Source organism: Rhipicephalus sanguineus, chromosome 1, assembly GCF_013339695.2.
Source record: "Rhipicephalus sanguineus isolate Rsan-2018 chromosome 1, BIME_Rsan_1.4, whole genome shotgun sequence".
Lineage (NCBI taxonomy): Eukaryota > Metazoa > Arthropoda > Arachnida > Ixodida > Ixodidae > Rhipicephalus > Rhipicephalus sanguineus.
Window position 1 is genome coordinate 286987465 of NC_051176.1, and position 12254 is coordinate 286999718.

At 45.7% G+C, this 12254-nt stretch overlaps 1 protein-coding gene across 8 annotated transcripts in view; it reads left to right on the forward strand.

Moving 5' to 3' along the window:
• The window catches only part of LOC119379196 (complexin), an 810485-nt gene that overhangs the window by 646655 nt on the left and 151576 nt on the right, over window positions 1–12254 (forward strand). For 6 of the 8 annotated variants that reach the window (XR_005181119.1, XM_049411903.1, XM_037648415.2 and 3 more), the window contains one exon: window positions 3515–3731. Coding sequence is in view for 7 of the 8 variants with exons in the window: in XM_049411903.1 (XP_049267860.1) it covers window positions 3677–3731 (55 nt within the window). In the remaining variant the exon portion in view is untranslated. Of the gene's footprint in view, window positions 1–3514; window positions 3737–12254 lie in introns of those variants that run through there. The other 2 variants (XM_037648413.2, XM_049411904.1) reach the window with 1 other exon arrangement.

A 12254-nucleotide genomic window follows, 5' to 3' on the forward strand; every position in this document is an offset into this window, starting at 1 on the left:
CAGTGTTGTACCGGCATAGAAATGAAGAAATGCGCCTGATGATTGATGCATGGCATATCGAGAATAATGGTAGCGCATGCGTCCGCCAACCGTCGATTAACTTGCATAAAGATGAAATCAAATGCCTTAACAATTACCTCCCACGTAGACCTCCACGCGTGCCGGATTTATAGGTTCGCCTATTGCATGGGCATGCGCAGATAAGTTTTCGTGCCTTCTTTCTTTTCCGCCGTTGTGCGTCTATTCAGTTGTTAGTCGGCGTTTGTGGTGTTCCGACTTCTTTCTTGTGTCCGTGTTTCCACGCCCTGTCTTTTTAGAATGAATACTTACCAATTAGCTCAGCTCTCTGTTTTTATAATTCTGACTACCTGAAGTTCTTTCACGTGCCTCTAAAACTAAGTACGTGGATTTCTTTTTTTTTGCGTTTTGCGTTTTGCTTTGATCGAAATTCCGTATCTGTGGATGGGAATCGAACACGATCAGGTTTCGGGTTGGTTGAAAAAAAGAAGTTTTACACACACACACACACACACACGCGCACACACACACACACACACACACACACACACACACACACACACACACACACACACACACACACACACACACACATACACACACACACACGCGCGCGCGCGCGCTCGCGCACACACACGCACGCACACAGCGCAATATTTTATTTTAAAAATCAGTTTGGTATATTCATGTAAAAAGTAGGGCAGTATACAGCACATTGGATACCGTCGTAAGCGCACCGGTTGAAGTATGCAGGTGTTTACAGCTGTTTCTACCACAACAGTGGCACAACACAGGTTACATCGTCTGTAGTTCGGTACCGCATGTACGCATCACTTTTAGCATAATATTCTGCGGGTTGCAAGTCCACAAGGTCCTTGCTGTCATGCCGAAGAATATATTAAGACACAGACTAAGCATTCGTGGTTGAGGTTGAGGCAAATATATATATATATATATATATATATATATATATATATATATATATATATATATATATATATATATATGTGTGTGTGTGTGTGTGTGTGTGTGTGTGTGTGTGTGTGTGTGTGTGTGTGTGTGTGTGTGTGTGTGTGTGTGTGTGTGTGTGTTATTAATGTCATGCTAATTTTTACACGACATGCGAGTCACGCCTATGTGTTACTAATGTGTTTTGTATAGTCGGATACAACTTGACAAGGCAGGAGAAGCCCCGTCCAGATAACCGAAGTGTGGATGCCGATTGCCTCTGCGTCTAAATAGTCCCGCTCATGTACAGGGTGGACCACGACTAAGGTGGACACCTCATTAGTATCCTAGCCGGTAAAACTAGAACGTTTAACCAATGCGAACCAAAGGCAATTTGAGCGTTTCTATCTATCTATCTATCTATCTATCTATCTATCTATCTATCTATCTATCTATCTATCTATCTATCTATCTATCTATCTATCTATCTATCTATCTATCTATCTATCTATCTATCTATCTATCTATCTATCTATCTATCTATCTATCTATCTATCTGCTACGTCTGGGGGTTCTCGGGGTAGCCTCTTTAACTTGGTATATACCAAAATTGGAATAAGAGTATATGAGGGTATGAACAACAGGACTGTCTGGTCATGACATAACGTGAATATCATGTCGTATACGTTAAGAAACCCTCTTAGCCAATTACGTGTGGCACAACATACCCGTATACCACGGCCCGCAGTATGCGGGTATGCGCCACAGGTGATTCATAATTTCTTTCTACCCAGGAACGGCGAGAACAGATATTGGTAATTTAAACGCGAGGGCGTTAAGAAAGCATCGGCAGCGTTGACTCGACGAATCCAAAGAATCGGGATCTCATCAGGAATCGAACCCAAGCATTCTGCGTGGCAGTCAAGTTTTGTATCACAGAGCCAGGCCAAGCATTGAGATTGCTTTGGAAAAAGACCCTATGCAGGCGTCACGTCGGTGTAACGTCAATTGTGGTCGCACTGCTGGCTTTCTAGTTTTATAAGAAGGTGATAAACATTATACGCATATGTAATGCTATGGTACAGGCGTCGCGTCGGGTTAACGTCAACTGTAGTTTCAGTGTTGGCTCCGCTTTTATAACAGTCTAATAAACATTATATATTGTCACGCGGTCGTAACGTTGACGAAGGCAGCAGTCGGCGTGTCCAAGACGCAACTTTTTATTTGGCCGAACGTGTGCCCAGTAAACGAGAAGTCAAACTACAAGCGATACACGCTGTACACTGATAGCGGCGAACAGAGCGTCGGCAGTCGATAATCTGATCCGTTGTTTCGGCACGTCGCCATTTATACATGCGGTATCGAACGTTCGAGTCTTTTCGCTTGTGGTCGCGCTAGTTTCAGAATAAACTCAACTGTTCGCGTTTACGCGCTCAAGCCTATCAGAAGATTCTAAAATAATCTGGAAGGTTCCCACGCATTCGTGCGCGATTCGCGAAAGGCAGGGGTTGTACTACATGTAACAAACCGATTACATAGAAATACAAAAAGGATCGCGTGGCAATATGTACTCCACCGACTCAGCAAGCTATATTACAGCGTTGCCGGACGCCGGAGGAATACGCTAACGAATGCTACGTATGATATTCACATAATCGCACCGTAGTGTGCACTTTTGTTACGATAAAACTAACGTCTGTGCTCTAACGTGAGTGCTTACGTCGTCACACCATAAGTTACGCTTTAAACACCAGTGTAGTCGACGTGCCTGGTAAGCCCACGATGTGCACCAACTACTCCATTTACCAGAACATGTCAATCCACCTCGTAACACTTGGCTCAATGCTAAAAAAAAGAAGAATGGTGCATACAGAGCTACCCGCTGACTGCTTCGCATGAAACCTATTCCCGCAATGTGTACGATCTGCCGAATTTTTCTACTTCACAAGGAAAATGTTCGTTATATGAAGTGTAATCATGGTGTCGATAAACACATTATGTTTTCCCAATTATGAACAAACGTCAGCTTCTGTGAGGTCTTGCAGACTAATGAGGTGTCCACCCTAGATGGGGACGACCCTGTACTAGATGGGACGACCCTGTCACGGACGGCGGGGCCACCGATCGTCCGGCATACGATGCCAATGCAGGGTGCGCGCTCATTGGTGCAGGCTTGTGTGCATCCGCCTTTGAGGTGCAAATGTCGCTGATCTTCCCAAGTTGTACCCGACTATAGATATTTGCGGAACTCGTATGTTGGTTTCCTGACTCTTGTGTGAACATTAACGTGTTTAGGGCTTAGTGCCTTTATTTAACCGTATGCTAAACTTGGAAAATGTTTTTATATTTGACTGTCTCCTGTGGTCTTCTATATTTTCAACCTTCTTTTAGTTCGTGCTTTTGGTTTCCTCTTTCGCGAAAAGCAGTAGCCGGTGCCAACCTCGCCTATAAACAACATCGATAAAAAAGAAAACGTGTAACTATCTTATTTCCTCTTCCACAAGCTTGTTATGCTGAGCGCGCGTTCCATTTCTGTGTATCTTTGCAGTCTGGCCTGCCAATTGCCCGTTGTGCCCGCCTTCCTGCCTTCTATCCTTTCTCGGCCCCTGGAAGGACACCGCGTCTACCCAGGAACTCCCGCTGTACGTTGTAAACCCCCTGGTTAACCCTAAGCTCCCGGCCGACGTGACCCGAGACAGGCGCCTCCAAGATGGCAGCGTTCGTAGCAAAGCAGATGATGGGCAGCAAGCTCAATGCCGTCAAAGGTCAGTGCCTCTCTTTCATTTACTTTTGTTTTGCACCCCGAGGTCCGAGCACTGGTTCCAGCGATGCTCTGCGCTCATTGTCACTAGGATCACACGCCACGAAGAAGGAAACAAAACAAAGAGACAGGGGGATGAGAAGGAGAGAACGTGGAGACTTCAACAAATAAAAAAGTGTATCAGCTTGGCTACCCTATGCTGGGAGAAAATGAAAGAGAAATAAAAGGTAGAGAGAGAAAAAAAACGGTAAACAGATAGTGCGTGCGTGGCACCATGCATAACAAAGGCGCTCGCACGAGCCAGTGGTTTTCGATCAGCGCAAAAAGTTCATTCTGAGCCGATTGTCGGTGGGGACGGCGTGCCAGTAGTACATGTGCGCTCCCTGAAGGGTCATCTAGTGATGGAACCAGATCCACCGAAAAGATCTGTTACCTAGCGTCGGCTGAACACTCACCCACTCGCTCTCCGTAATAAGTGGCCAAACACTTGTTTGTTCTGGCAATTTCATGTCTGCAAATAGCAGACCCACCAAGCGTTCACTTTCATGAGCATTAAAAAAGTACATTGCTTCTATAACATACAATTTTCGGACAAACGTTTCTCTAAATAATAACAATATACTTTAACACTTATATCTTAATCTATTATGTTGTCACTTTACGTCATGCAGAGTTCACGTTGCTTTTGTTTTTTGATAAAAAAAGCTGAATTTGTTTTTTCTTTCCGGTTCATACTTCAAATAAACGCTGCAGTCAAGTCTTTTCTTCTTTTTTTTTTTTTCATGCAGTTATGAGTAATGTTGAAGTAACTTATGCAAGGCCTTTTTTAACGTGGTTATCTGAATACAGTGTGAACTACCGCTGTTGGTAAATAAATAAGGGAGGTCAGCGCGGCGATCTTCTTACCGATATCACCTCCTCAGAGCTTGTATGTGTAACAGTCGGGATAAACCAAACAATTGAGTAAACCATACAGAAACAGCACACCAGCAAATTCGGTGGCTTTAACAAACATACAAACAAAGAAGGTAGGTTAAAACACATTGACACGCGGTTCACATGAAATTCAAACTAAGTTATTGAATGTGACAACGCACAACAGCTCATTTGGGCCGCAAGGCAAAATCCTTGCAGCACCGGTGCGGGCACTTTCTCTTTAAAGTAAACAGTATTTCTTCTGCGGGTCACTTACTTCATCTCGTTTGTGTAACAAAAAACAACTGCAATTTGGAGGTGGGGACAGTCTGGGGGAATTATAGTCTCTCTAATGGGCCAGTCAAATGTCTACTTTGTTTTTCTCCTCTTGTGTCCGTTATTCTATCCCATTTTTGGCGCAGGAGGGTAGCAAACCACACGTTTCCCTTCTGGATAACCTATCTGCCTCTCCCCACTGGGTTCTCTCTCTCTCTTCCAACTTCATATTGAACAACGCGCTTCGCATCTTTTTACAGAGCACCGCCACTTATACGGCAACTAGGGCTTCGAGATAGGAGTGTGTGTGTGTCTTAACGACTGATAATTTTCCAGCTCATCCTTTCAAAAGTTAGCTCACGCACTCTCTTGTATGACTTCAATTCAGCAGTATGCAGTGGTCACTATGTGTTTGCTGAGGTCAAAATATAGAGGGGCTCACAATGGTATGGACACAATAAGATTGGTGGAAGTTGTGGCCGACGTGGAGGCTTAAAGGAGTACTGACATGAATTTAAAAACTTTTCGGGTAGTTGCTCTAAATGAAAGCACGGGTGTCGAGAACCCTAAAAAGAGTGTCGTGGTGCCTGGGGATGCATTGGATATATTTTTAATACCGCTTCTTTCAACCAGCAGTTTCGGTTTCGGTTTCGAGAGGGCGGCTTCATAGTGACGTTCCAGTCTGCCCGTGACGTCACGGGCAGACTGCAACCCACGAAATATGCACCTGTTGTCCTTTGCTGTCAGTCGAACGTGGTTCATGATGAGTGAACTGTCGTCCAGTGCCTCCGACAGCGATTTCTGTGATTTAGGCTGCATGCAGGACCCAGACTTCGCAAACCAAGTGAGCTGACTTGAAACGTCATAGGGCTCTCCATGCGGTGAAGCTGCCTTGCAGATGCTGGGAGGAGGAGGAGGAGGAATAAACTTTTATTGAGACCAGCAATTTGTTTGATGAAAACTTTAATATCAAACTTAAATATTTATACGTGTTTCCCGGATGCGGTGTGGGGAGAGCGTTAACACTACATGCCAAGGAAACCAAAAACGTCCGTTTTGCTGCACTTCAAAATCGTGTCAGTACTCCTTTAATGCTTCTCTATATGACAGAGAAAGCCAGTTTGTAGACGTATTCTTGTGCACATGCACGTACAATTGCGAGCAATATGAGAGGGAACGCCGCATTCGCGTTTAATCAACAAATACTCGTAATGTACCAAAATGAATGTGACGTACTCAATTGCAAGAGATACTTTTCCGCTTGAGCACTCAGTGTTAGGAACACTTTTGCGCTTGCGAACTTCGCTTAGCCGGTATGACCTGTGAAAAGTAATTTCAGTGTTCGCTATCATATTGCTCACGACTGTACAATATGGTTTTAGTGAAGTGAAATTTTAAGCATGAAATGCTTTTTAAGCACGAAATTCGGCGACATTCAAGTGACCTTGAGCCAAAATCCAGTGCCGTTATCCGGGCACTCCAACGAGAACATCCGGGCAACCAGTCAAAAGATTTAAAAAACGCGGTCTTTGACAGACAACCCTATGTACAGGACCGCATTACATACGGTAGTCACCGCCCAAACAAGTTAAAAATAATATTCCTTCCGAGTTCTTAATGTTTGTTCACAATATCACTAAAACTGTAACTTCAAGTACGCTGAAATTTTACTTGTCATTTTCATTAGCGACGTTCCAAAGACCAAAATATACAGGACACCGTATATTTTGCGTGTGCTTTTATCAACGTCAGCAGTACGTGAGGTTCGCAGCGCGGGTTGCCGCCTCCTTCGAGAGCGTGCGTCGTGTCTTGGCCGCATACTCTAAGTAAAACCCAAAATTTAACCCACACAGTGACATGAAACAATGGCGTCCATTTGGACCAGTGAACAGTATCGTGTGACCTGGTGTGGAGGGGGGTGTGCCCTTGCAAACATGCACTATACCCATTTTATCATCTCCAACCAATCTGTTTTGCCGGTAGCCATTCCATGCTTACATCTACTCTCGATTACGGGAGAGTCAGGTATTTTTATGAAATCATTTTGAAAGTTTCCACACAACTCATTTTGTTCTAATATGCATACTTACATGTTTGCTTGGGGCTAATAAATTGGACGTCGACAATCTACCGTGCGATACATAGCGCGAAGTAAGAGACAGGAAGGAAACAGTTTGTCTCGTAACAGAAAACTAAATGTCTCGAATTTGTCCCTGAAATTTGCCCTCGCAATTGCTTTCACTCGCACTTCTTTTCATTCGAAAAACTCTGGTTAGCCTGAGGCCTCACTGTCTTCCGTTTGTGAACAGTGGCAGATATTTGTGATTTTAAACAGCATTACAATAACGCCTAACCTCTTATCCTACAACAACCCCAAGCAATGGTTTCGTACATTCGGTCTAAAAAGTGTATTCAACAACGCATTATTTTTCTTCCTTTGGATCTGTCTCTTTTGATTCTTCATAATCCATTAATTTCGTCCCATAAAGTTTTATTTTTATTACCCTTTTTTTAATTTTTTATAATAAATTAAAGCAATCGGCAATTTAAGCGGTCCAACTTTCGAGCTTTGAAAGCTCGCAAGGAAGAAAAAAACACATATATTAGTCACTACACACATTCAGGGTGATTTAGTGCCGATTTGTACAATTGTTTTTTTTAGGTTACCGAACTTTGTTTTACAAGGCTTCAACGATGCAAAATCACTTTCTTGGCCATCGTGAGGCAGCAAATAACCCGACGCCCAACTTCTACGCTTTTATGCTCATAGTGTGTGTGTTTTTTTCTAACTTTTTTTTCACGAGCCGGGATGTAGGCCTACTCGGGAAACAGTTGTCTCTCTTTCCTTTTGCCTGATCTCGGTGGCATGTAACGTTGTCATATGTACACATGCCAGAATACAAAAGTATTATCATAATTACTTCGCAGACGCTCGGCTTAATGGTACTGAATGCCTTGCGAAAAACGTTCTACACTATATTAAAGGGGCCCTGCAACACTTTTCTGAGTTATAACGGAATACTGATAATTAATTGTTGGGGTTTACCGTCCCAAAACCACGATATCATTATGGAAGACGTCGTAGTGCAGGACCTCGGAAATTTCTCCCCCCTGGGGTTCTTTAACGTGCACCTAAATCTAAGCACACGGGCATCAAGTATTGTCGCCTGCATCGAAAATGCAGCCGGGATTCGATCCCATGACCTGCGGGTCTGCAGTCGAGCACCGTAACCACTTGACCACCGTGGCGGGTCTTATAATGGAATAGTCTCACTATTAGTGCATTACGCTTCACGAATCAAATTCCGCTAAAATCCGTCGAGTACGAGCGGAGTTACAGGGATTTGTCGTACGTTTTACACGCTTTCTCTCTCCTTTCGTACCAGCGAGCGCTTTGAAAGCTACGCAGGGTGGGTGATGACAAGGGGGCAAGAAGATGCGTCCCTTCGTCAGCGCGCGTGATGACCTTGAGCACTTTTTTTTTTTCTTTCGAACGTGCGGCTTACTTTCAGTGTGATCGTGAGCGCGCGAGGAGGCACGTGGCGGCATCCCGCGGCGGCCACGGTAACTTTTGCAGTTCGCGATGCTCAAATCAGCCAACGGCCGTGGACTTGGTTATGTGGCGCAGTAATTTTGGTATATGGCATCGTTTGTAGAGAGGAGAGGGAGCGATTTCCAGCTGACTTCGAGAATTAATTGTAAATTCCAGTCCGCGTGCTGCGCTGTAGGCCTCGTGCGCTCAGTTGATGGCGCCACCGCTCTTCGAGAGCGCAGCGCCTATGCGGCCACTTGGAGTATTTTGCCCTGTTCCCTTCCCGGCGCGTAGCTCGAAGTGGTGTGCGGTGAACGCCGATGCGTGAAAATGGCAACGAAAAAAGAGTCTCGCTTGCTTTTTTGCGGCTACGGACGAGTAGCAAACGTTCAGGAATACTTCAAACGAAGCTTCGGCGTGGAGACTCGTATGCCGTTAATCACGTTTACTGCGTGAGGTAAGAACTGCACAGTGTGTCGGTCCGTCGGAAATATTCGGAAAATGCGTCGCACAAATAAAGAGCGTGGAGAACGGCGTGCGTTTAGAAGCGAGTAAACGTTTTTCCTTGGCATACGATACAAAATACTTTCTATCGGCAGCCTCGCGCGTCGCTTGTCCTATGACTGGCGCGCATTCGCAGGAAGCTGGGATATTTGAAATGACATGTTAGCAACGATAAAATGATAGAGACCGCATGAAGTGCCCGTCTCCTAATTTTCTAGCGCTGTTAGTACGTCGAACACTTTGCTGAATGCTTTGCTGAACACTTTGCTGAACACTTTGCTAAGGCCTCTCAGTCCGACAGTCGTGCACAGCCGATGAAGTGGGCACTGCAGAGAACTGTTTTGCCTCGCAATGGTTGCCACAAACCTCCGTTCGGGCTAACAATAATACAAGGGACAATGGAACCAACAGTGTTTCAATATTACCTGGAGCAGTAGCGTAGCGAAAAATTTTTTTCCGGGGGGGGGGGGGGGGGGGAATGTTCAATCGTACTTTATGTATGTTCGTCCGTGCGTTTGTATGTGTGCGTGTATACATATACATGCAAAATTAAGCATGTTCGTGGGGGGCGGGGTGGTTGAATCCCCCTGGTTACGCCAATGACTTGGATAGAAAGCGAAAGAAACCGTGCGAAGGCAGGGCGCATTTGCTTATCGGGCGCGCCGAATGGCTGCGTTCCAAGTTCCAACGTTTTCGCCGATCAGCCTCGTATACGACTTCCATGGAAAATGATAAAATTGCACCTTCGGCAGTTTCCCTCCTGTAGCTATCATGTCATGCGAACTCGCAAGGGCAGGTAAAAGTCGACTTTTTCGCCGCGTACACACGCTTGCGCTGCTAGGGGCCATTGCCAACCTACTGCGGCCAAGCGCGGCTGTGCGGAGGGAACAGGGACACTTTACCAACAGCCGGCGCAGTGGCGCTGAATGTCCAATTTGAAACAGCAGCGCATGAGGCCTATAATGTTTGGCTCACGTGTTCTCAGGAGCCTCGAGTACCGATCGTCAGCGTTTTCTGACCATGCTCAAAAAGTGTTGCAGGACCCCTTTCATTACTCAAAATTGGAAGCCTACCCTGAAAGAAGAAAAATGTTGGCTGATCCCTCCGTCATAGGAATCAGTGTAACACGAAAGGGAAACGTGTAGTTACAGAAATAGTTGATTTTTTATAGTGCATTGGTATATGAGAGCTTCTACAATGTATCTTGTTGTTTGGCAGATATAGCACCGCTTGATGTGGACGCACCCACGTTGACGGTTAGTGACACATATCCGTACCGACGACTAATGCCCATGATCATGATTTAACCCACGACCTACTGTACTCCTGACCTGCCCAGATGTCCCCTCTCCAGCGCCCACGTTCTAGTCCATTCCTCCTGCCGCTAGGGACGTAACCTGCGAACGTTGTGGCGCTGTTCGCTGACGTCAGCTTTAACGCTCGTGGGGATGTTTCGCCAGCGCAGAGCGCTCCTATCGTGTAATTGTTATGCATAAACGCAAAATGCTTCGGAAATAAAAATACGGAAAGTGCTTTTTTTTTTCATTTAAAAGGACACAGACGTCCTACACCATGCAAGTCTACGGCTTCTCACGTTAGTCAACCAGTGCGCAGTAAATACTTAACCGCACTGAATAGCTTACTTGACCCTCGGTCTAAGTTTGCAGAAACAGTCACATAATGCCGGCACTTCGTCACATAATACAGGCGTTTTTACTCCAGCGCCGTCCGCAGAGTAGCAGACGAACAGGTTATAGGCAGCGCCACCTACGGCGAGCGGTTGAACGAAAGCCGGGACACGCGCTCCCATAGAAACCCCGCTATCTGGACAGGTCAGGAGTACAGTAGGTCGTGATTTAACTATATTACGGTAGCTGAAGTTGTCGAGATATACCTGGACACCGCATATGGGTGGATCCCACGCAAAGATGGCATCAACAAGCACATAGTAAACACCGATACTCGAATATGCACTCCTTCAAAGCGTCGTGAAACGCGAAGAGAAACGCGACCAGCGTCGTGTCTTCCCTCTAGCCTGGCCGTCCATTCTCGCAGGGTGAGCGGGCAACGCGGTGCGACAGCCAGGCGAGTGTCGGAGAACTATTTTTTTATATGGATGGGTTCTATGAGCGAGGATTGGTCTAAGGTCGCCCTCTCGCAGTGTGTTAAAGCGTTGATGAAATTATACTTCTCCTTTTGAAAACATCCCAAATGGGACGGTCGCAGCAACGGCGCGTTGCCGGAGCTAATTGCGGAGGCAGCGAAGTTTTTTTGTTTTCTTTTTTTCGAGCCTGGCGGCACACATGTCGCCGCCCCGTTATAAAGGGGACGCTCATTGCATCCATCCATCCATCCACGAGCACTGTGAGAAAAAAGTGCAAAAGATAAAAGGCGCGTTCATGTAGCCTTCGTTATGTGTTTGGCGGTAGCGCAGTGGTCTAAACACCCGTCAGCCATTGTCGCCGAGCCGAGTGGTCGTGGGTTCAACTCCTGTCAACGGAAATTTTTATTATAGATTTTTTCCTTTGCCATCTGATTGCATTCATTTTGCTGACGTGCTTCCGTGACGGAAATACGTCAGGAAAGTTTTGGTGGACCCCGGCATAAAACACTTTCGTGTTTAAATATTAATGAGTACTAACAGACAATAACGCCAAGGAAAGTACAGGGGGTGTTAACTGTAGTATTTAGAATATGAATGTGAAGAAAGTAAAGTGGACGAAAAGATGACTTGCCGCCGGCAGGGACCGAACCTGCGACCTTCGAATAACGCGTCCGATGCTCTACCACTGAGCTACGGCGGCGGTCATCCTCCCGTCCACTTTCTGGGGTATATATGTTGATTTAAACCTAGGAGTGTTAGTCAGCGCCAATCGCAGCCATGGCGGCGAGTGTGGAACACTCTTTTTTTTGCCTGTTGGCGTCACGTAACACGTGATCTTTTTACGAGCTGGCAGCTGACCAATAATCCCTCGCATACTACCTGAAGGCATTAAGTCTGCCAGGACGAGACCCTCGCTATGAATGAAGGAAAGCAGATGATTTTTCAAGGGCTCGTTTATCTTTGTTAGACACAATATTAATGAGTACTAACAGACAATAACGCCAAGGAAAGTACAGGGGGTGTTAACTGTAGTATTTAGAATATGAATGTGAAGAAAGTAAAGTGGACGAAAAGATGACTTGCCGCCGGCAGGGACCGAACCTGCGACCTTCGAATAACGCGTCCGATGCTCTACCACTGAGCTACGGCGGCGGTCATCCTCCCGTCCACTTTCTGGGGTATATATGTTGATTTAA